This window comes from Centrocercus urophasianus, unplaced genomic scaffold (assembly GCF_019232065.1).
Source record: "Centrocercus urophasianus isolate 14NV4802_14NV808 unplaced genomic scaffold, USGS_Curo_1.0 seq_409, whole genome shotgun sequence".
NCBI classification, from domain to species: Eukaryota; Metazoa; Chordata; class Aves; order Galliformes; family Phasianidae; genus Centrocercus; species Centrocercus urophasianus.
The window spans coordinates 29,552-49,571 of record NW_024884988.1 but is presented as its reverse complement, the minus strand read 5'-3'; the positions used below and the strand labels follow the sequence as shown (position 1 = coordinate 49,571).

General features: G+C 47.8%; 1 protein-coding gene and 1 long non-coding RNA gene across 4 annotated transcripts in view; one reads left to right on the top strand and one right to left on the bottom strand.

Moving 5' to 3' along the window:
• LOC122168120 overlaps positions 1-728 on the bottom strand; it is a 7,720-nt gene extending 6,992 nt beyond the window's left edge. Inside the window, exon 1 of the long non-coding RNA XR_006171191.1 lies at positions 613-728. This is a non-coding gene — a long non-coding RNA (uncharacterized LOC122168120). The remainder of the gene's footprint in view (positions 1-612) is intronic.
• The window catches only part of ANP32A (acidic nuclear phosphoprotein 32 family member A), a 19,305-nt gene extending 311 nt beyond the window's left edge, over positions 1-18,994 (top strand). Inside the window, exons 2-8 of one of the 3 annotated variants that reach the window (XM_042833180.1) lie at positions 12,489-12,638; positions 12,780-12,902; positions 14,288-14,486; positions 14,706-14,792; positions 16,333-16,430; positions 17,331-17,391; positions 17,594-18,994. In XM_042833180.1, coding sequence (XP_042689114.1) covers positions 12,489-12,638; positions 12,780-12,902; positions 14,288-14,486; positions 14,706-14,792; positions 16,333-16,430; positions 17,331-17,391; positions 17,594-17,655 — 780 coding nt within the window. In that variant the 3' untranslated portion in view covers positions 17,656-18,994. Of the gene's footprint in view, positions 1-12,488; positions 12,639-12,779; positions 12,903-14,287; positions 14,487-14,693; positions 14,793-16,332; positions 16,431-17,330; positions 17,392-17,593 lie in introns of all 3 variants that reach the window. The other 2 variants (XM_042833179.1, XM_042833181.1) reach the window with 2 other exon arrangements.
• The last annotated feature ends 1,026 nt before the right edge of the window (positions 18,995-20,020 follow it).

The window sequence follows — 20,020 nt, the reverse complement described above, 5'->3', positions numbered from 1 at the left end:
TGTGCCGGGGGGGTCCGGAGCGCGGCGGGTGTGTGCGCGGCGGGCGGGCGCGGAGGCTGGGGAGCCATATTTGTAACTTTGTGGTGCTCATGAACGCGCCCTTTCTCTCTCCTCCTCTCTCCCTGCCGATGCTGAGCGGGGGAAAGGGGAAAAGGGTTCTGGGGAGCGCTCGCGTGGCGGTGGGGGAGCGGGGAATGAAGGAAGGAAGCGGTAATAAAAACAACGATTGCGAGGAAGAGAATGCGCTCCGCACCTCTCCATCCCCGCACGCACAGAAGGGCCGGGTGCGTGTGTGTGTGCGTGTTTTCCTCTTTTTTAGCATTATTTTTAACCCCCGTCCCCGCACCTCAGGGACGCGGTTCGGCCTCTCCCCGAGCAAAGCGGCCGAGAAACTTTGTCAGGACGAAAATGGTTGGCGCCCGGGGGGTGCCCCGAGGCGGGCGGCCCCCAGCCCGAGCCCCGCTCCGAAGGTGGCGGCGGCGGCGGGTTTCGAACCCGCGGCCCCGAGCGCTGCGCCCCCCGCCTCTCGCTGCGGCCGCGGAGGTGGGGGGGGGGGGTGGGGTCCGCTGGGGGGGGGGGGGGGGGGGGGGAGCGCGGCTGAATGGAACGTACCTCTCGGGGAGGAGGGCGGAGGCGGATGGATGGATGGAAGCTGCTCTTTAAACTTTAAAAAGTCCTGGGCCGGGAGGAGGAGGGCGGCACGCGGCGCGGCCATCCCGCGGGGCTCGTTGCGTCCCCTGCGCGGGGGCACAAAGCGGGCGGATTGCCGAACCGCTCCCGGGGCCGTCTCCAGGCGCGGGCAGCGCAAGTAGGACGCGGCGCCATGTTTTTTTTTTTTCCCCTCCCGAGCTCTGAGGGAGGAGGAGGAGGAGGAGGAAGCAGGGCGGTCGGGCCCTCCCCGCCGCTCCGCGCTCCTCTCCGCGCCGGGCGGGGGTTCCCCTCAGCCGGGGCCGCCTCGGAGCCCTCGAGCCGCTCGGCGGTGGCGGTTGTTGGGGGGGAGCTGTGCGGGGGTCTGGGCGCGCCATAGCGGAGCGCGGCCCTCCCCTTCCCTCAGGGGGCGCGGCGGGGGCGGCCGGGGCGCGGAGGGGCTCCTCCATGACGGACCGCCGCCGTCTGCCATTTTGTCGCCGCTGTCGCCGGGCGGGCGGAGGTTCCTGGCGGCGAGACGCGGCGGCGGGACGAGCGGAGGGTAAAGCGCGGCCTGCTCCTCTCCCACACCCTTTCCCTTCCGGATTCACCTTTTTACAGCGCTTTTTTTTCCCCTCTGGGGAGTGTCGGGGAGGGGTGGTGGCGGGGGATGCGCTTTGCGTAGCGCCCGGCGCGGCTTTGTTGTTTTTATTGTTACCGTTGTTATCTTGGAAGTATTTTTTGTCTTTTCTTTGGTTTTGTGGGTTTTTTTTTTTCGCGTTTATTTGTTTTAGTTTTTGCCTCTCTACCGCTTGTGCTGCTGGAGGCTCAGATTCAGCGTTCTGTGTGGACTCAGCCTTGATCCCAAGCATACTGGGTGCAAGCTGGGCTCTCCCCATCACCATATCTGGTTCAGGTCCTGCTCTGACTTAACGGAAGTTCACAGAGCCCACGTTGAGTGCTGGTTCAGTGCCCTGAGAGCCCCAGTTTGGTGCTGGTTCAGTGCCCTGAGAGCCCCGCTTTGGTGCTGGTTCATTGCATAGAGAACCCCAACTCGCCGCTGTGTTGTTCCCCTTCCGCAGCTCAGCAATCTGCGCTGTTGTGAAATAATGCCTGTTTAACCTGACACGTCTTTTTTTTTTTTTTTTTTTTTTTTTTTTTTTTTTTAAACCTCTTAACCTTTAATTCTATCGCCGTGTTCCTCTTCCCGAGGTAACAAATGGGATCACGATCCGTCCTATAGGCAAACAGTTGCGCCTGCATACAAAGGGGAGCTGCCCTTTGGGAGTGCTGCTCTGTTTACAGTCACTCCTGCAGAATCACTGATCACAGATGCTTCCACGTGCTCTTGTGCTGTGGGGAGCTAAGGGTGCAGTTTGAACTCCGTTTCTCTAAAGTCCCTGTTAGAAGAAAATGCAGCTAAATCCAGCCAGTACTCCAGAGAAGATGTTTGAAGCTGAGTTTTAGTGTAAATATAATGCCAGGTGTCATTGATTCATGGATTTTAGTAAGATGTGGGGCATGAACAAGATGGTTCTGGACGTTGTGTTAATCTCTGCTCTGATAGGCAGGCGGTGTTTCTTGCATGATCCGTGATGGATCATTGTTTTCAAAGCTTTAAATGTAGCGTAGATAAATCTTGGTGGGAACAAGGGCACACATGGAAGCGTGTTCACTTTTTCTTGGAGCCGTTACTGTGTGTGTGCTGAAGTTTGCAGTGCCTCTCACATTTGATTTATTCTGTTCTCAGAGCTTGCAGAATCGAAACGTTCTGTAAATCAAGCTTTGATAAGGGAATGTTGATAAGGTGTTTGAGCTCAGAAAGCCCCTGTTACTGTTTTGTGCTTTGGGCTAATACAGTTGTGTCAAATACTATGTTATACTGTACAGCTAGCTACTTCAGTTGCTCAGTTACATAACCCTGCAAGGTTACATGTTAGCCAATAAAAGGTGATATAAATGTCTCAAAGTGGATTCTATAGTAGCTATTTCTTCCTCAGACTGCTGCTGTTTTACATGAAATCAGCGTTGGTGAGCAGTCTGGGGTTACAGTGCCTGAAATTCGGTGGGTGTTGTGTTTGTGTGTGTTGGTGGGAAATCCGTTTGTGGTGCCTGAAACTTGTTTTTCCTTGTCGTATGGCTAGAGCTGAGCTCTCACATCTGCCTTGCAGGTATTTCCACTTTTTTTTTTAACCCATTTTGTTAACGGTTGCTCAGGGCAGTGCACATGCTGTGGCCTTTGACACTTTGCTGATCTTATCATTACCATCTTCTATTATGTTACATAAAAGTGCCTACTAGAAATTGGTGAGATCCAGCCATTTTATGTGGGTTTTCTTCAGGCCATCAGCCCGTAGTGGTGTAACTTGTGACAGCACGGGCAGCTGGGTGCCTTGGTGGGTGCTGTTGCTCATTCCTATTGTCTGTAACCCAGCTCAGCTGTTCACACGGGCTGTGCAAGGAGGTCGGTGTGAAGGGGGATTTCTCAGCCAGGCACAGAGGCAGCGTTTAGAAGTTATGCACAAAACTCATCTTTGGTGGCTTAGTGCTACCCACACCAGTTCACTTAGTCTGAGGATTTAGTGCTGCTTTTGAGAGCTTTATCAGCACAGATTTATGACAGTCATAAAGCACTGCCTGCAACATTGGGTATTTGTTACAGTTTTTCTAACTTTCTCTTTCACTTTAAAACTTATTTGAATTGTGATTTCCCTCTAGCTTACTGTAGGTTTTAACATTGAAGGGAATTACAGTGTGAGTGTCTATGGGAAGCATTCTCTTGTATGAGGAATAGAAATAAGAGAGCTCTCTTCTCTAGTTATTTGGTGTGATACTCACAATAACATCACTTCAAAGACCTGCATTTGAAAAAGTTCTGGTATTGGAATTTGGTAAATGGGTCAGGATACACACGTTTACTCATCCCCTGCTGAATAGCATACAAATGGAGCAGGGATGTGCTGTAGGTTAGCAGCAGTGGGACAAGCTGGTTGCACTGTAGCATGCAGTGCTGTGCGACCAGCATGTAGAAACTCTGCTGAACGTACAGCTTAGCATGGATTTTTGCAGACTTGAATCACTTAACCACTTATGTAGCTGACAGCAGGGTGTAAATGTAACAAAGAAGTAGCTGGGGGTTTTTTGCCAGCTTCCTGGGTTTGTATAATAGCTGCTTTTCAAGGCTCTGAATTTTCAGATGCAAACCTCTGAAGCCTGGGTGGACGGACAGGTGTTCGTCTTGGAGGAGCTGCAGCCCACAGACATCAGGCTTGCAGGATGGGTGTGATGAGTGTGAGCTGTCCTCACTGAAATGTAGGCTACCCTCTCAGCTGATGACCGGCAAATCCTCTTAACCTGGACCAAGTTTAAGCATGTGAGAGGAACTATGAATATAAAATTAAAAATTAAAATTAAGAACAACAACAACAAAGCAACCACCTGATGGTTTGTAAACCTGATGGGAAGTTTCTTAGCATCAATCTCCTGGGGTGTAGGTGCTGTGGCTGAGTTCAGTGTGTGACTATTTTGTCTGTCCTTGCAGCAAAATTTGTGCATTATATATCAAAGGATTGAATCAGTGATGCGTTTTTAAATGTTCATTCAAATGGTGATAAATGCAGGCCAGAAGGCTGGCGTTGAGTGCTTCTTCCCATTTTATTCCTTCTGTGGAGTGCTCTTTCCTCCACACCATCCTCCTGACCTAAGGATACGGGTGTTGTTCACTTGGAGAAGCCTGAAAAGAACTGAACCTGCAGAATCTGAGTAGGTGCTCTGTACTGAATGCTTCCGAGTGAAGTAAGGGTAGAGCAGGGCTGGTGCCCTAAAGAGCCAGGGATGGCAGCGTGGTGTGCTGGGCTGCACTCTGCAGCCTTCATAGGCTGGTAGCTCACCTGGACGGGCCCAGCAGGGCTCTGTGACTGCTGCAGGTCTCAGAGGGGAGCAGTTGTTTGTTGTGCTCAGTGTGATGGATGCCCCCCAGCTATTTGTATGACACCACTGGACCGTGCGTACGATTTTTTTGGTCTCTGTGCTTGCACTGCCACCCTTCAGACAAAATAGCTGGTACAGCAGAGCTCGTGGGGTTTATCACTGTGTTGCTCAGATCAGTCGTGGAGCCCTTGCGTACGTAAAGGTGACGTTTTGAAATAGAGTCCTCAGTGTTTGCCTCCATATCGCTGTGCAAGTTGTGTTCTCTAGGGGAGTTCTTGTCTGTCCACTGACTTGGTCAGTTGAACACTTCCCCTCTAAAGCCATAAAAATGCAGGGAACAGCTGTAGATGTGATTTGCTAATGTGCTCTGTAGCAGCTGACATCTTCAGAGGCTGCTTTCTGTATAAACTGTGCAGCTCTTGAAATTAGTATTAATTTAAATACGGCGTTTCTTTTTTATGCACGTCACTTTGTTGCTGAGGGCAGTTTGATGCAGCTGAGCAAAGTGAAGTGGTTCGGCTAAATACTTTCCACTTCTAACTGCAGAGTTTTTCAATGAAAGTTGTGACGCGATCTACTTTGGGGTTGTTTTATTTAACAGTAGCTGGCAGTGACTGAAGAGCGCCTTGGATGTGCTGTCAGGCATGGTGGCTCTCCAACAGGGAAGCTGGGACATGGAGCTCCCCATGAAGTCACCTGCCCCAGCCAGGAGCAGAGCAAAGTGCTTGGCCAATGAGAAAGGAGAAGAAATCAGTGTGAATTTTAGCAGGCATTTAACACGAAGATTGAGCAATTTAATCACTTACAGATTTGAAGCAGTCACTGTCTAAATAAATATTTGGATTCTTTAAGAGTTTTGCTGCTAATGCTAGAAACGAAAATGAAAACTAGTTCTGTGCTTTTGAATGAAGGAGCTTTCTGTGTCCCCAGAGCGTGTTCTCAGTTTATTAATTACTGTGCTGCTTATGCATATGGTTGCATTGACCTTGTAAGTGTTTAAAGTATCTTTATGTGACCCGCGGGGTTTCCTGCTGGGGTGCTGTTTCTTGAGAAAGGCAGCAGTAGGTTGTTGTTTGTTTGTTTGTTTTTTTCCTGGAGGTTTTTGATTCTGGAGATGTTTCTTAATTAGATACAAAGGTGTAGTCAGGATCATTAAGACTCTTAACCCTTCTCCTGCCCACGTATTTCACTTGCTCCGTTAGCTTTCTCTCAGTTGCAGTGTGAGGGGGCACAAAGTTGGCTGGAGCCAGATGTGTTGCTCTCGGGTCCTGTAACTGTGGTGTGTGAAACGTTAGAGGGTAGAAGAGGTAAAGATCTCAGAGCTACGCAGGCAGTCTCAGACCTCCTCAGAAGAGAGAGTAGTTTCAATAACACAAGGTATTGAAATGTTTTCTTATCTCTCTTCTGCTCCTTCCCTGTTCCTGAGGTAGCGGTGATGCAGTCCTGGCACACTGAGTTTCTGAAAAAGAAATGCAGAAGATGAATTCAAACGTGAAAGTTTGGGGTTGCATCATTAGGAGGAAGCCTAGTTGAATTTCAGAGCCCGGCAGTAGTTTCACATGACCTTGTTGCAAGACTTTGGAGTTTCAGCTCAGCTGAACACAGAATGGGCAGAATTAGCAGAAGTGGAACAGGTTGCCATTGGACCAAACTGCACTGGACGCTGTTTGCTCACCACCTGCAAACTGTGTTGTTTCAGAAGGGCCAGCAGGAGAGTGTTGGTGGAAGGGCCAGCTGTGTTAGGATTTGGAGAGTGTTTTGTGGGGAACTCTGCAAGCTTCAGCCTCCACTGCTCTGCAGCTCCAATGCTCACCAAGTGTTTGGCAATGCAGAGCTCTGCTCAGGTACCTGCTGTCCATAACCATACCTGGTGCTCACAGTGACAAGGGCCACGCATTAATTCCATCCCATCTCTTCCCAGCTGTCGCTCACTGCCTCTGGTGACATGATTCTCGAGTGCTCTGCCTGCTGCATGTCCTGCTGTATCTCGGGGCAGGGATTTGTGTTCTGTGGCCCTTTTTTCTTTTTTTGAGCTGTGTTTCTCCTTGTTCCAAGCTTTGCAGATTTCTGTCCAGCGCAGAGCCTGTGCAAGGTAAATGGTAGTTGGCTAACTAACTTTCATTGTTTAAGACAATTCAAGCAAGTAAAAACCTATTCATTTATTGCATCTCAGCTGCTCATAGTGAAACCTTGAGGAGATGCATCAAAATCCAATGTCAAAAGTTGTTCTGGTAAGGAAAAAACAACTTTGCTACTGTCACCTGCAGCTGGTGCCTGTGAGCTCTGTTCTGGCTGTCTTTCTATGTGTGTAAATTGGCGGGCAGGTTGGAGGCTGCTCACACTGTTGGAGTTTTTCCTTCCCTGTTAAGTTGGTGGTAGAGAAAAAAAAAAAGCACGCAGTCAATCACATCCTGCTGTCCATCCCTCCTCTGCATCGCTGTATGTGGGCAGCACACCCAGGGCCGAGGTACGGCCAGGGCATGTGGTGATCCAGTGAGCCTGGGATAGCTGAGCAGCTCTGTAAGTGTCTTAACTGGCACCCAGCAGTCCTGATTTGAGCCAGAGACTTCTGTGTTCTTCCATCAGGAGGTGAACTCTGTGCAGACAGGCTTTGCTGTTTGGTTGTATCATGGGATACTTTAAGGTGGCTGAAGCTGTCATGTACGTGAGTGGCAAATGGCATGTGGTGCTATCTTTATTTTAAAAGGTATTTGTTAAAAGTGAGTTCTTTGCACGGGTTATGTTTTGGTGACCATCTTGGAGAAGTTGAGTCCTGTCTATGATCATTGAGAGCAACTTCATTCTCACAAGGCGCAGAGTAGGCTGTTCTGTTCGAGCATTTTTTGACCTAGTGACATTCTGGGTAGCATCTGAAACGGAGATTTTTGCAGCATTGAAGTCCTTCCAAAGTAACTTCGAGGGACCCTTGTAAAAATTATTTGTGAAAAGCATCATACCAGCCTCGTGCAGCTAAAACAACACGCTCTGTGGGGACTTGTACAAGATCTTGAGCCTGGTTGGATGCGTTCTGCCCCCAGCACATGAGAACATCCTGACTGCAGAGGGCTGGTGGCTCTTCAGCTTTGGGGCACAAACTGAGTGGAACGGAAACCCGAAGAGATCAATTTCTGCTGGAGGATGGCCAGCTCTACATGGGTACGGATCCAGGAACTGGAAGGAGCTCAGTCTTTGTCGGATTGGTTACGACAGACAGCAAAGGTCTCTTGTTATCTTTTCCGTGGAGAGATGCAGGGCTTTGCACAGACCGAGCATGCTTCTGAGAGCAGAAAGTCCTGGGGACACGAACCCAATTGCCTTGAAGAAATGTCTGCACGACTGGGAGAGAATAAAACGCTGCTTTCGCAAGTGATTTGTGAGTGGCTTCCACCTACCACAACTGGCTTCCCTTGGTTTCCCCTCCCTACTTTCAACTCTCTGCCTTGTTCCAGATGAAGTTTCCATTGGGCTAATAGGTGTGAAGGACTTATCTCAGTGTTCCCCTGGCATTTGGCTGGGAACAGAGCAAGACAGAGTTAACACCCTCATCTTTTCCTGTTTCTGGGGGGTTAAGATGCCACACGCTGAGCTACCCCTATCCTAGGGGCACCACATACAGAAAGCGCTTCAAAAGCATCTGATCCATTGTGCTGAAAATGAGATGTTACAGTCTTAGCAGTTCTGCTTGTGAAGCCACAGAATGGTACTTGTACTTGTAAATTTGCCTTTTATCTTTTAAAAATTGTATTCACAGCTGTGTCCTTCTGTGCATTGTTAAGCCTTCAATCACAGACCTGGAGTCAGGAGCTTAGTCCCACTTCTGGGTCTCCCTGCCCAGGGGCTGTAGAGAAAGTCTCTACTTCAGAAAGCCTTTTTTACGTGCTCCTGTGGAGATGCAGATTAAGGGCTAAGGTGATTCCTTGTGGTGCACAGTAGCTGTCTGTAGCTATATTCCCTTGATTGTGCATTTAGAGTATGGTCACAGAAAAGGAGTGAGTGAGCTGGGGATCTTCTTGCTAGTGCTGCCATGAAATTCAGTCACGGCTTACACGTGACTGCCTGTACTTGGCCTAGGAATAGGTTAGAGTCCTGCAGTACACGTGGCTACATTAAGAACACCATACAGCTGGGCATACAGCTTAATGTGGTAACCATACTAGGAAAGAGATAAGAGTCCTTGGTTATCAATTAGGCAGTAGTACAGGGTGTGATGTCATGAAAGTCCTGAAGAGATACAGAGCATGCAGTAATCTGCAGCCAGCAGCGCAGCATGTGTTAACAGCAGCATGATGTCATCTTCTGAAAGCTTCTGAGACCCTGGCAAACAGAAACTGGCATGGCCTCAGGGGAAGAGGTCCAAGGCACACTGGCTCAGGATTTGTTGAAGAAGCTGCAATCTGCTTACGTGCACGCGTGTAAAAACGTAGGGGTGGACCAGCAAACCACAGCGCTGCAGTGGCAGTGCACAGGGCAGCAGGATGACCTGCCTGAGCAGCTGGCACCCATTGGACAGAGCGAGGAGGTGCAGGGCTGAACGTGAGCTGAACAAGAAGGCAGGCTCCTGGCTGGCCAAGGAGCTCTGGGCAGATGAAGCTGTGGAACATCCCTACCCAAGCAGGCAAAGGTGCTGTTGAAGACGTGGTTGTTTGCTATAGGACCGAACGTGGCTACATGCATGTTAGGTTTTCTGCTAGGCACTCATCTGTAGGTGCCTTCTTAGCTGTTTAGGTAAGTATCACAGTGTCATCTGCAGTCGTTGGTTGCCTATGGCATGTTGCTCTTCTGCTGTTTCTTGCTATATGGCAGTACTCTGGGGAGAGAGGGAATGATGAGCAGAGGTCTGTCTTGTGTTAGCACTGCCTCGGTTGGTCCTCACTCCAGTTCGTTTGAGCAGCTTCACGTTGTGATGTGTGCAGTAGTAAGGTTGACCAAGTTGGGTCTTCCTGTCTTTGCAGCTAAACACAAGCTAGCTCAGGGCACTTATTACACTTATTACCTTCTGTCTCTCCAAACAGGTTCATGCTGTTGCCCTTAGTTCCAACTGTTCATCTACATGCATGCTATTAAGCAGACTGCAGTGTGACACAGCCAGATTGGTTCAGACCAGTTGAAGCCTACTCATCTGGCTCAGGCTTATAGCAAGACTCAGGAAGGGTGCTTCCATCATCAAGGGCTGATTCTGTGTTTTGGTGACACAGTGTGAGGAAAGAGACAGGTAACATTACAGTCTTGCTGCGCACTGTCAGGTGTTCATGGGAAGTCAGGTGGATGTTTGGAGAGCGACTCGGAGTGGAATTTCCATTTCAGATTTTGAAGATGTCTGAAAACAAATAGGTGTGTAATCCCCTCATGGCAGCGAGCTGTTCTGTGTGGAATGCAGCTCTCCTAAGGTCACTTTTTGCTTATCTCCACAGCAAGGAGAAGAGTGTTGCAATTCCGAATCAAAACCAAAGTTTTCTGAAAGACAGGGAACATCAGTCTTGCTGTAGAAGGTGCAGACTAAGAGTAGAATCCAGTTGGCCGCCATACTAGAATGGTCACCAGTTCTATGCCACCATATTGAAGAGTTTTTCTTGTACACACATGGCTATTTCCCACTCCCCTTCCAATCTCTCTACACTGGAGGAAGCTTTGCCCTGTTCCCCATTTGCTGTTTCTCCATCCTGCCCTTGGGTGGGATGGAAGGGGTGTTCCTCCTTTACGAGGCGAGAACGAATGATGCTTTTCCCTGCTGGGGCTCAGTGCTGCTTCACTTCACTTCACGCTTTGGTGTGTGTAGCTTAGAGCCGTGGCTGACACCGAGTGCAGAGCTGTGCTGGCTGCAGGCTGTGAGCATTACCGCTCATGCACTCCCTCCTGCTTTGCTTCATCTTTCTCCTTGCGCTCTCGCCAGCTTCCTCTTGTGGCCTTTCGCAAAGAGAATAACACCAAAAGGACCCTGCATGGACAGCAGCCTCAAAGGGGGAGGGAGGATTGCTGCTCTTGTGCATGGGTGGGCACTGACCTGCAGAGATAGCAGGGCAGGCGAAGGGCTGTGCAGGCTGCTGAGCAAGGGCACGGGCAGATAGGCGCGGGGTGCAGCTGCTGGGGTTGGGCTGGAGCCTTTCGCTTCACTTTTCTCTTTTTTTGCTTTTGTTTTTTAAACTTTTTGGCGGGAGCTCTGTGTGCCTATGGAACAGATGGCTGAGGCAACTGAGCGTGTGTGTGCCTGGAAGGGTCTTGCTGCAGGACCCCGATAGTTACATACGGTTACAGGAACGAGATATGCATACGTGCCTTTAAAACCGCTTTCCTGCTGTCTGTATGTTAAAGAAAGTGTTTGTTTGTTTTTAATCTTTGGTGGAATGGATGTATGGGGAATCTGGAGCATTTGACTTGTTTTTCAGTTTCTTCTAGCCAGCCTGAAGTTCCTCTGGAAGAGCTTTATGTAGTCATTCCCTATCATCATTCTTCTAGGAAAATTGTGGAGTCTTGGGAAACGTATTTCCTGTCTAACTCTGGTCCTCCTACTCAATGATTCACTTGTACTCTCGTGTTGCTTTGGGCTGACTTCCCTATTGACTTCAGTGCCTGGGATTTAATTAGAAATCTCGGGATGTTATTTGGAACTACAGAACTACATAGGATTCTTCTCTGTGCAGCAGGGCCACAGTAATTCAAAAAAAAAATATTTGCATGTTAACTGTCCTCGGTGTGACCTGAGTAGTTGCTTCACGCTTCCATATACCCCCTTTTTGCAAACTTCCCTTTATCCCATCCTCTTAGCAAACAGCAGCACCCTGTCTTTTACAGACCTCTAGACAAGCCGCAGAGCTGGAGGCCTCTGGCTGCCTGGTGCAGAGAGGTGTGCTGTTCTGCTGTTCCAGGTGTTTGTATGTGGGGACCAAATAACCCCCAGAAATTCTTCATTGGCGTGAATATGTCTGAGTGTTCTCCCAGTGGTGGGACCTTCCTGCGGAGTCGCAGAGAGCCCAGAAAAGCCCATTTGCTGCTAATGGTCTCGAGTCCAGTAAGGCTGCCCTGGCCCTAGGGTGAAAAACAGCAGCCTTGCTCAGGGTGGGGCACGTTCAGCTTCTCAAGTGCATGAACGCTGCTGTTCAGTGTCCCTTGGAGATAACACCTGCAAGGAGAGTGGGCATCAGTTTTTCAGACAAAAGCAAACACAGCCGCCCCTTCCCAGGCAGTGCTGTGCTGCTCAGCACTATGGTTCATTATCTCCACCCCTCCCACTGAGCTGCTCGCTGCATGGGGCAGGCGAGATAAGAGGCCAAGAGGCTGCAGCAGCAGCAATGCTCACCAAACCTCCCCTTCCAGCATCACCTGCAGCACTCCTTGCCGTTCCCCAGCATTTAGGTGCCACCATGGGACGCATCTCCCCCTACAGCAGCCCGAGGGAGCAGGGATGCAGGTGGGCTCTGGCTGCCTGGGATAGGATTGCCAGAGCCCAAGTTTGGGTTTTCAGAACAGACACTGATCTCCCCGTGCTTCTTCAGTCACCCTTACATGTAGAAAGAAGCTGTTTTAATAAGTGAGGGCACGATATTGTAGCACACTGTGTATTACAGTGTCAGGGTGGTAGGTTCATTTAATTTTTATTTTTTTAAAAAAATGATGATTATTGCTTACACTTGCAAAAAACAGCTCTAACAACCAAATCTTTCAAGCCAGGATTAATGTTTTTGAAATGGTTTCGCTTTTTACAGAACAGCACAGAGGTGAGCAGTTGAAGCAAAGCTAAATATCCTTGTTTGTGAAACACTGCTTAAGTGGCATGCTAGCAAAATTGGGGATCAGGCACAGAAAATAGCCTTTTGCATACTTGCCAACTTGCCATGGAATAAGTTTCATTTTTTGCGCTGTCCTTTGCTCGTGAGTGAACTCTTTATCCTCCATACAGAGCTGCTCATGTGCATTTTGCATTGCTCTCTTTCCAGGTTAAGGAACTTGTTCTGGACAACTGTAGGTCATACGAAGGCAAAATTGAAGGCCTCACAGATGAGTTCGAAGAGCTGGAATTCTTGAGTACAATCAACGTAGGCTTAACCTCAGTTGCAAACTTACCAAAGTTAAACAAACTTAAGAAGGTAAGTATATCCTTTCTCCTCCTCTTTGTAATGTGCAGAATGTAAAATGGTTGTCTGCATAAAAATGTGATTTATGACTGACCAAGCTGCTTTGTGATGCGTGTTTGCACTAGAAACTCAAGGTGTTTTTGTGCCTTTTAGCTCGAGCTAAGTGACAACAGAGTCTCAGGAGGACTGGAAGTGTTGGCAGAAAAGTGTCCAAACCTCACGCATCTAAATCTAAGTGGCAACAAAATAAAAGATCTTGGTACAATAGAACCTCTGGTAAGTCGGTGGATAGAGCAAAACGGAAACTAATTTTGTGAAGAGAAGGGGCAAAGCGCTGGCTCGGCAGCGACGACGCTCAGGGTTTTGACATTCTGCACCCGCGTTCAATTGAATGCCTTCAGCCCCTGTGCTCGTCCCCGCAGCCTGGCGGCCCTTGCTGGCGGACACCTGCAGGGCTCCGAGCAGCCGGAGCCGGGCGTCCCCGCGGGGAGCGTGAGCCGCTGCTCCCCCCTAGCGGCCAGCGCTCCGCCCGGAGCACCCGGGGCTGTCCGGGCTTTGGGCGGTGTGGGACAGAGGGACAGCCCCGCGGGGGTGGGGTCAGCTATGGGCTGCCTTGAGAAGCAGAGCGGTGCTGCGCCGTGATGATCGAGAGGAGGCAGTGAGCAAGTGGCAGCTTCCAGCTGAATTTCCAGCTCCTTCCTCCTGGTTTCCATCGTTGTCTGTTGCTCGCTGCTGATGTCTGCTCCTTATTTCAGTGCTGAGTTCAGGTTTATCAAATTGCTGTTCCCAAAACCATTCGGCTATTGATTCTAACAGTGCTTTTTAAACCAAAAATTAGGAAATAGTACCGTGTGCCCTTTATTGTCCAGAAATGAAGGCTTTCAACTCATGCCCACTTCCCAAATACTTGCACCTAAATGTTTTGAAGAGCATCTTTGAAATGAGCCCTTGGCTCTCCTTCCTTCCAGCAGGAGGGGAAAGCAGAGCATTAAACTCATATAGCAAACAGATGAGGGAGGATTATAACTACTCCTGGTTTCAGACTCGTTGTCACCATTACTGTACATGCTAAACTCTGGAAGAGAGATGTTTCATAAGGCTTGATACAAATCCTTAAGTGCTCTGCTTGCACTTTTATTGTTAGTACTTTGAAGTGCTGCTGGCAATGCAGACCTCTTATCCAAAACAAAAAAAAAATTCCCTTTTGGATTTCTGAGTCCTTTTCTCATTCTTCCAAAATCAAAGGTACAGTCATCAAAATGTTTAAAATCTCTTCTAGTAAAATTATTGTGTCTAAAGAATGGTTTGTTTCCTTTTCCATTGTAAACAGTAGTCCTAGGATACACTCCCTGCTCTGCTAGTTATTCTTAACTTGGTCCCTCACAACACATGTGATTTTTGTACCATTACCTCTTTCCAAATCTCAGTCTTCCACTTGCAAGGTGCTTAACTTAAGAGAGAGTCTTTTCCACTCACAGGCTCTGCAGCAGCACTCCCAGGCACTGCAGATTTCTCTTCTGCCCCAGTTTTGTAGGCAGAGGCTGAAATGACCCCTTTTGTCCCCAGAAGCTCTTGAACACATTAACCAGCTCTTGTTAAAGTGTCTGTCCTGTAGAGTTTTATTGCAGCACCAAACTTCAGAGACTTTTCTTTCCTTGCAGAAAAAGTTAGAAAACCTGAAGAGTTTAGATCTTTTCAATTGCGAGGTAACCAACTTGAATGATTATAGAGAAAACGTATTCAAGCTCCTCCCACAACTCACATACCTCGATGGCTACGATCGGGATGACAAAGAAGCACCAGACTCTGATGCAGAGGGCTACGTGGAGGGCTTGGACGACGAGGAGGAAGATGAAGATGGTATGTGAATTTGTGCTACTTAGTGTGTGTAAGTTAAAAGAGCAATATGCTGCCTAGTACGTGTTGCTTCCAGCTCTGACTTGTTGGCAAGAGAAGGGTGTTCTCAGCAGCTTCTTCCTGACTGATGTAAAGGAGAAGTACCTCAGTGTCCTCTGAAGGAAAGAGGGGAAAGGAGGTGGTCAGGGCCTGAAAGAACAACTTTCTCAGTCTTATCTCTAGTGAAAGATCGGGATGACAAAGAAGCACCGGACTCTGACGCAGAGGGCTACGTGGAGGGCTTGGACGATGAGGAGGAAGATGAAGATGGTATGTGGATTGTGCTGCTGGGTGTACCTGAGCTGGAAGGTTGATGTGCTGTGTGGTATGTTTTGCTTCCAGCTCTGGCTTATTGGCAAGAGAAAGGTGTTCTCAGCAACTCCCAGCTGAGTGATGTAAAAGAGAAGTGCTTCAGTCCTAGCAAGGGGAATGGAGATGGGCAGGGCCTGAGAGCTTTTTTCTCAAGCTTATTTCAGCTGAAAGATGGGGAGTGAAAGGCTCCAGACTAAAGGGGTCAGAAGGAAGAAGACAGGCAGTAAGGACACCAGAACAGTTAAGGGAACAGTAACCATCAGGGGATGAGTATGTAAGGGAGAAACATAAGAAAAGATGAGATGCACACCCTTCAGTTTTCCAGGAACCATCAGGGAAGTGTGTGTGGTTGCATAGACCCTGACAGAGAAGGGCAGAGCAGGAAACCAGAGTGGGCCTAGAAAAGAGTAGCTGAGTCAAGGGATCAAGTAGAGAAGCTAAAGCATTGCTGGGGGGAGGTTATAGCTTGTCTTTGAGGACGAAAGGATCTGATTGGGATCAGGAAAAGAGTGGAGAACGTATGTATTGAAGCTTGCCTGGGGCAATCTCTGTGAAAGGCACTAATGAAGCAGCAAGCAACTTTTTAATAATAGGAAAATGAACTGTGGGTTCCAGTGTGCTGTAGGAGCCGTTCTGCCTCCCTAGCAGACTGCACTCAGAGGCATCAGTGTGCTGGTTGGATGAGTATCAGGCTGACTTTGGGGAATTTGCTAGACTCTTCAAACCCAGCTGCACAGCAAAAGCAGAATAGCTGGACTTGCACTTTTCCCTTGAGTGCTGAATGTGAGCCCTGGTGAAAGGGGTGAGAGCTGCAGCAATGCCAGGCAGACTGGTGCATTCATCCAGCAGCACAAAGGTTCAGCATGGACAGGTTCTCTTCATCAGGGCACAAGTCTGAGCCTGTGCTGAAATGCATGAGAAAGCTCCCAAAACACCATTCCTGCAGCATGAGAAACATTCTTGGCTTGTTGCTTGGGCCGGTTGCATTTAAGTACTTTCCTCTTGAAAACAAATTGCAAATTCTTATGGTGGATTATGACCCCCTTTGTATTGCTGCATGAAGGCAAGGTGCTTCCCCTAGGGAGAGTTCCCACTGCACAGTTGGCTTGTAAAAAGTTCTCTCCCATTCCTGTTGGAAAAAGATGGACGCTTGCAGTTGAAAAGCTGCAAAGCTGCACAAGCTCTAAAACGCATTTCAGTAGTGGGAACTGGAGCAGCTGAACCAGTCCTGAGGCTGCTGTGACTTGCTGTCAAGCATCCTGCAGCCCTGGAGCAGCTCCATCCATGGAGACAGCTGCCCCACTACCCTGTTGCCTGGCTAAAGAGGAGCACAACTGTGCCTGTCCCTGCCCAGCAGCAGGAGAGCCTTTGATTCTGTATTGCGTGTAAGCAGTGCTTTGTTTGCTCCTTGTGTCAATTAGAGGTCCTGTATCTTAAGACAGTGTTGAAAAAAATAAGTTCTAAATGTCTGAGTAATTAATCTTGTTTAACAATATAGAAGAGGAGTATGATGATGATGCTCAGGTAGTAGAAGATGAAGAGGATGAGGAGGAAGAAGAGGAAGGAGAAGAGGAGGACGTAAGCGGAGAGGAAGAGGTAAGGATTTATGCAGCTAATAATGGTATGAAGTGAACATTCCGTAAGTGGGAATAGCTGGGCACACAATGGACAGAAGGCTGCAGGCCTTTTCCATAAAGCAATTGCATGCTTTCTGTTTGCACCTGAGAAGCATCACAGCAAGGGTGTCTTTGAGGACTGCCTGTCTGTGAGCCAGCTGCCATCTAGTGACCACTGACATGAAGTCATTCTGGTTTTGCTGATGTCAAAAGTACTATCAGAAATGTCTGCAGACGTAGCATATGGGCCTCTGAGTGGCTGGGTTTACAGGCAGGAGTGGGACATGAGTTATTGGCCTTATGACCTTAGTCTGAGGTTCTTCTATGTATGTGTGCCTTGTGATTCTTCAGGATGCTTGAATTCTTAGCATCGCCCTGCTGCTGTGTGTGGGGCATGACATGCTGGCCACGTTCTGCTGAGGCTTCACTGTTAACAGAACCACTGGGAAGGGGGCTGAAATTTGTCTGTGGGAGGCTAGCCACTCAGAATCTGAGGTGTCTGTCCATGTTGTAGCTCCTTACCCACCCAATGTGTGCCTTCTCCTGCTGAGCAATCATAAGTAGCAGTCATCAAGTTTTACTGAACTCAGGGCATCATAACAAAATTTGCAGCTGCTTATCATCTGAAGTGTGGAACCACTTACTTGCTGAAGAGTTGAAGCTAGAAGTGGTGCTGTGATTTTCTGCACTGAAGCTTGGGCCAGAGTCCAGTTATGCTGCAGAAAAAAAACTTCCAACAACTGCACTTATATAAGTGTGTGGGAAGTGTCTGCCTTTTGTTTGGTTTCTAAGATGCTTCAAGGACTTTCTAAACTTCACCAAATTGTGAAAGATTCTGAGCTGCAACCAACTTTCTTACCTATTGTTGTTGTTTTTCCAGGAGGACGAGGAAGGCTATAATGATGGTGACGTAGATGATGATGAAGATGAAGAAGAACCCGGTATGGCAGTAATCCACTTTTTCCTTGAGATAAAAAAAAGAGATAGATAGATAGATGGATAAACTTTCTAAAAAGCAGGCTTGTGTTTTCATTCCTGCTCCTTTGGCCACTTTCCAGTAGAGCAGAACTCACTGAACTTGCCCAGCATCTCAGCCACTTGTGGAAGCTCTCATGTCACTCAAGTTGTGTTTCGTTTTTTCAGATGAAGAACGGGGACAGAAGAGGAAACGAGAACCCGAAGACGAAGGAGATGAAGATGACTAAACTGAATAACCTATTTTGAAAATTTCCTATTGTGATTTGACTGTTTTTACCCTGTATTTCCCCTCCCCACACCCCCAACCTTTTTTCTTTTTTTTTTTTCTTTTATTTTTTTTTTTTCCTCCTGATTGTAATGTTGCTGTGGGAATGAGAGGGAGAAGCAGACCGGGTGGGCAAGGGAATAAAATACTATTTTTACTGCCACTCCTCCTCCTATTCATTTAATATATATATTTTTTTCTTTTTGTCCCTCTTTTAGTCCCTGTAACTGCAATAGTAAGTATAAACCAAGTGGTAATTTGTTTCTTATTATCGGAGTGGATAGTTTGACATCCCTAAAGAAAAAGAGTTTTAAAATCAGTGGATATACCCCAAATACACATGCTTTGTTCTGAGACAGCTGGATATCCTCGGTTGCTGAAGTTTTCCACCTCTGCCAGCCACAGAATACATTGTAAGCATTTCTGAGGGTGCTCCTAATCTAGGCAGAGCACCCCTCTGCAGCAACAGGTGTGAGAATGGCATATGGATAAAGTGATTTCTTTGTTGCCTGTCCGTGAATGACTGCCATTTTCAGCCATTGCTTTCCCTGCTTTTTGTAGGTACCTTTTCTTTCGCTGTCTGTAAATAGTGACCAAATGTTTCGGGGGGGTTTTTTGGGGTGTTCCTTTGGATCTGGTTTGTGGGGTGAATTTGCAGTCCCCTCCCTCCCCCTGCGTGTTGTGTTCTTCTTTCCTTTCTGTTCTTTGGTTGTTTTGGTTGGTTGTTTATGGCTAGGGTACAGCCAATACACTGAAAATGGCAGGCATTTAAGTATATATATATAAATATATATAAAAAGTGTTCCTAATTCCTGAGTTACTAGTGAAATGACTTTGACAATTGTAATAAAAAAAAATGTTTCAACCCTTTTAAATAAGGTGTGTACTATTTTGGTCTGTAATATATAACACCTAGTCAATTTTAAGTGATGAGAAACTACTTCCACTTGTGCTATATACTTGGAAAATTTTTACAAACCTAAATACAGGAGGCAGTACAGCATGTAGGGTAGAAAGTTTCTTTTCATACACTCAAGCACGAGATACTAATACGAAATTGTATTTTCTTACCTAGTGGAAGTCAGTAAAATGACTGAAAATACCTAGTGAATGTACAGTTTTACTTTCATATCCCTCTTTAAAATAGCTTTAGAAGTGACTTGTATTTCCTAGTCAATATTTCATCTGTATAAATACATTTGCAACAGTTTTTTTTTTGTTTTTTTCCCCAGAAGAGCCAAACTTTGAGTTTTATGTCTGTTTGTCATTGATGAATTTCAATAAATCTTTTTATACAATTTTTTTTTTCTGTGGCTTATTTGAGTCAAATGTGCCACTGGGAATGAACTGCACGCCTTTTCCAAGAGGCACTCAGTGAGTTATTCTGGTAGACGCCCTGATGTTTTTAGTAGCTGGATGATATGTTTTGCTCTACAGAACTGTTAGCCACGGTTGGGTGCAACCAAGGGAGAGGTTCTGACTTTGCTGTAAATAATAGCGTGCCGTTTTTCTTTCAGAACAAGAGGGTTTTTTCAGTGAGCAACGTGATCAGCGCAGCCCGGCGCGTTCGTTCCTGCTGTCTGTTTAATCCCACCCCTGTTTATCCGGGCCCAGAAGAAAGAACTCTTGGTTTCCTTCATCCGAGTGAGGCTCTGTGTGAGCCCCAGGTCAGTGTGTCTGGGGCCTGAGGAACATCCCTCGCTCTCACCCACAGCCAGCCTCCTGTTCCTCTCAGCCAGTCCTCAGCAAAGCCTCTGCATTTCCCTCTTTCAAAGAGTTGTTGGCAGAGCAGGCTGTGTTTTTTGAGCACTTGAGCATGTTTGTGTGCCGTGCAAGAGGAGAGCGAGGAGCTGCAGAGCATCGTGCGCTCATCCTTCATCGGGTCTCTTTGAACAAATCTTGTTGTAACAGGCAGGCTGCTGGTGGTGGTGGGTTGGGGTTTTGTTTGTGGGCTTTTTTTTTTTTTTTTTGGCTGTTTGTTTTTGAGAAGCAGGCAAACTGTTGCTCCCACCCCAGCCGGGGTCTGCTGCTGCAAAGCCAAAGCCTGGCCAGGCAGGGTCATAGTCCTGCAAAGCAAACAGCAGCAACCAGTAGCAAAGACAAACTGAAGAGCTCACAAGCTCCAACCCAAACAGAGCCTTTGTGTCATTGAACCAGCTTCAAATTCAAAGGTTCCAGGTGAGCTTTGTACTGGCAAGCTCGGCCTCTGAGTGTTTTTCTGAAGGTGGAAGTTTTCACTCAAGCTATTCAAAGCATTCAGCAGCAGCTGGACCTGACCCTTCCTCCAGAACGAGCCAGAGACTTGGAAATGAGCACACTGCTTCCCT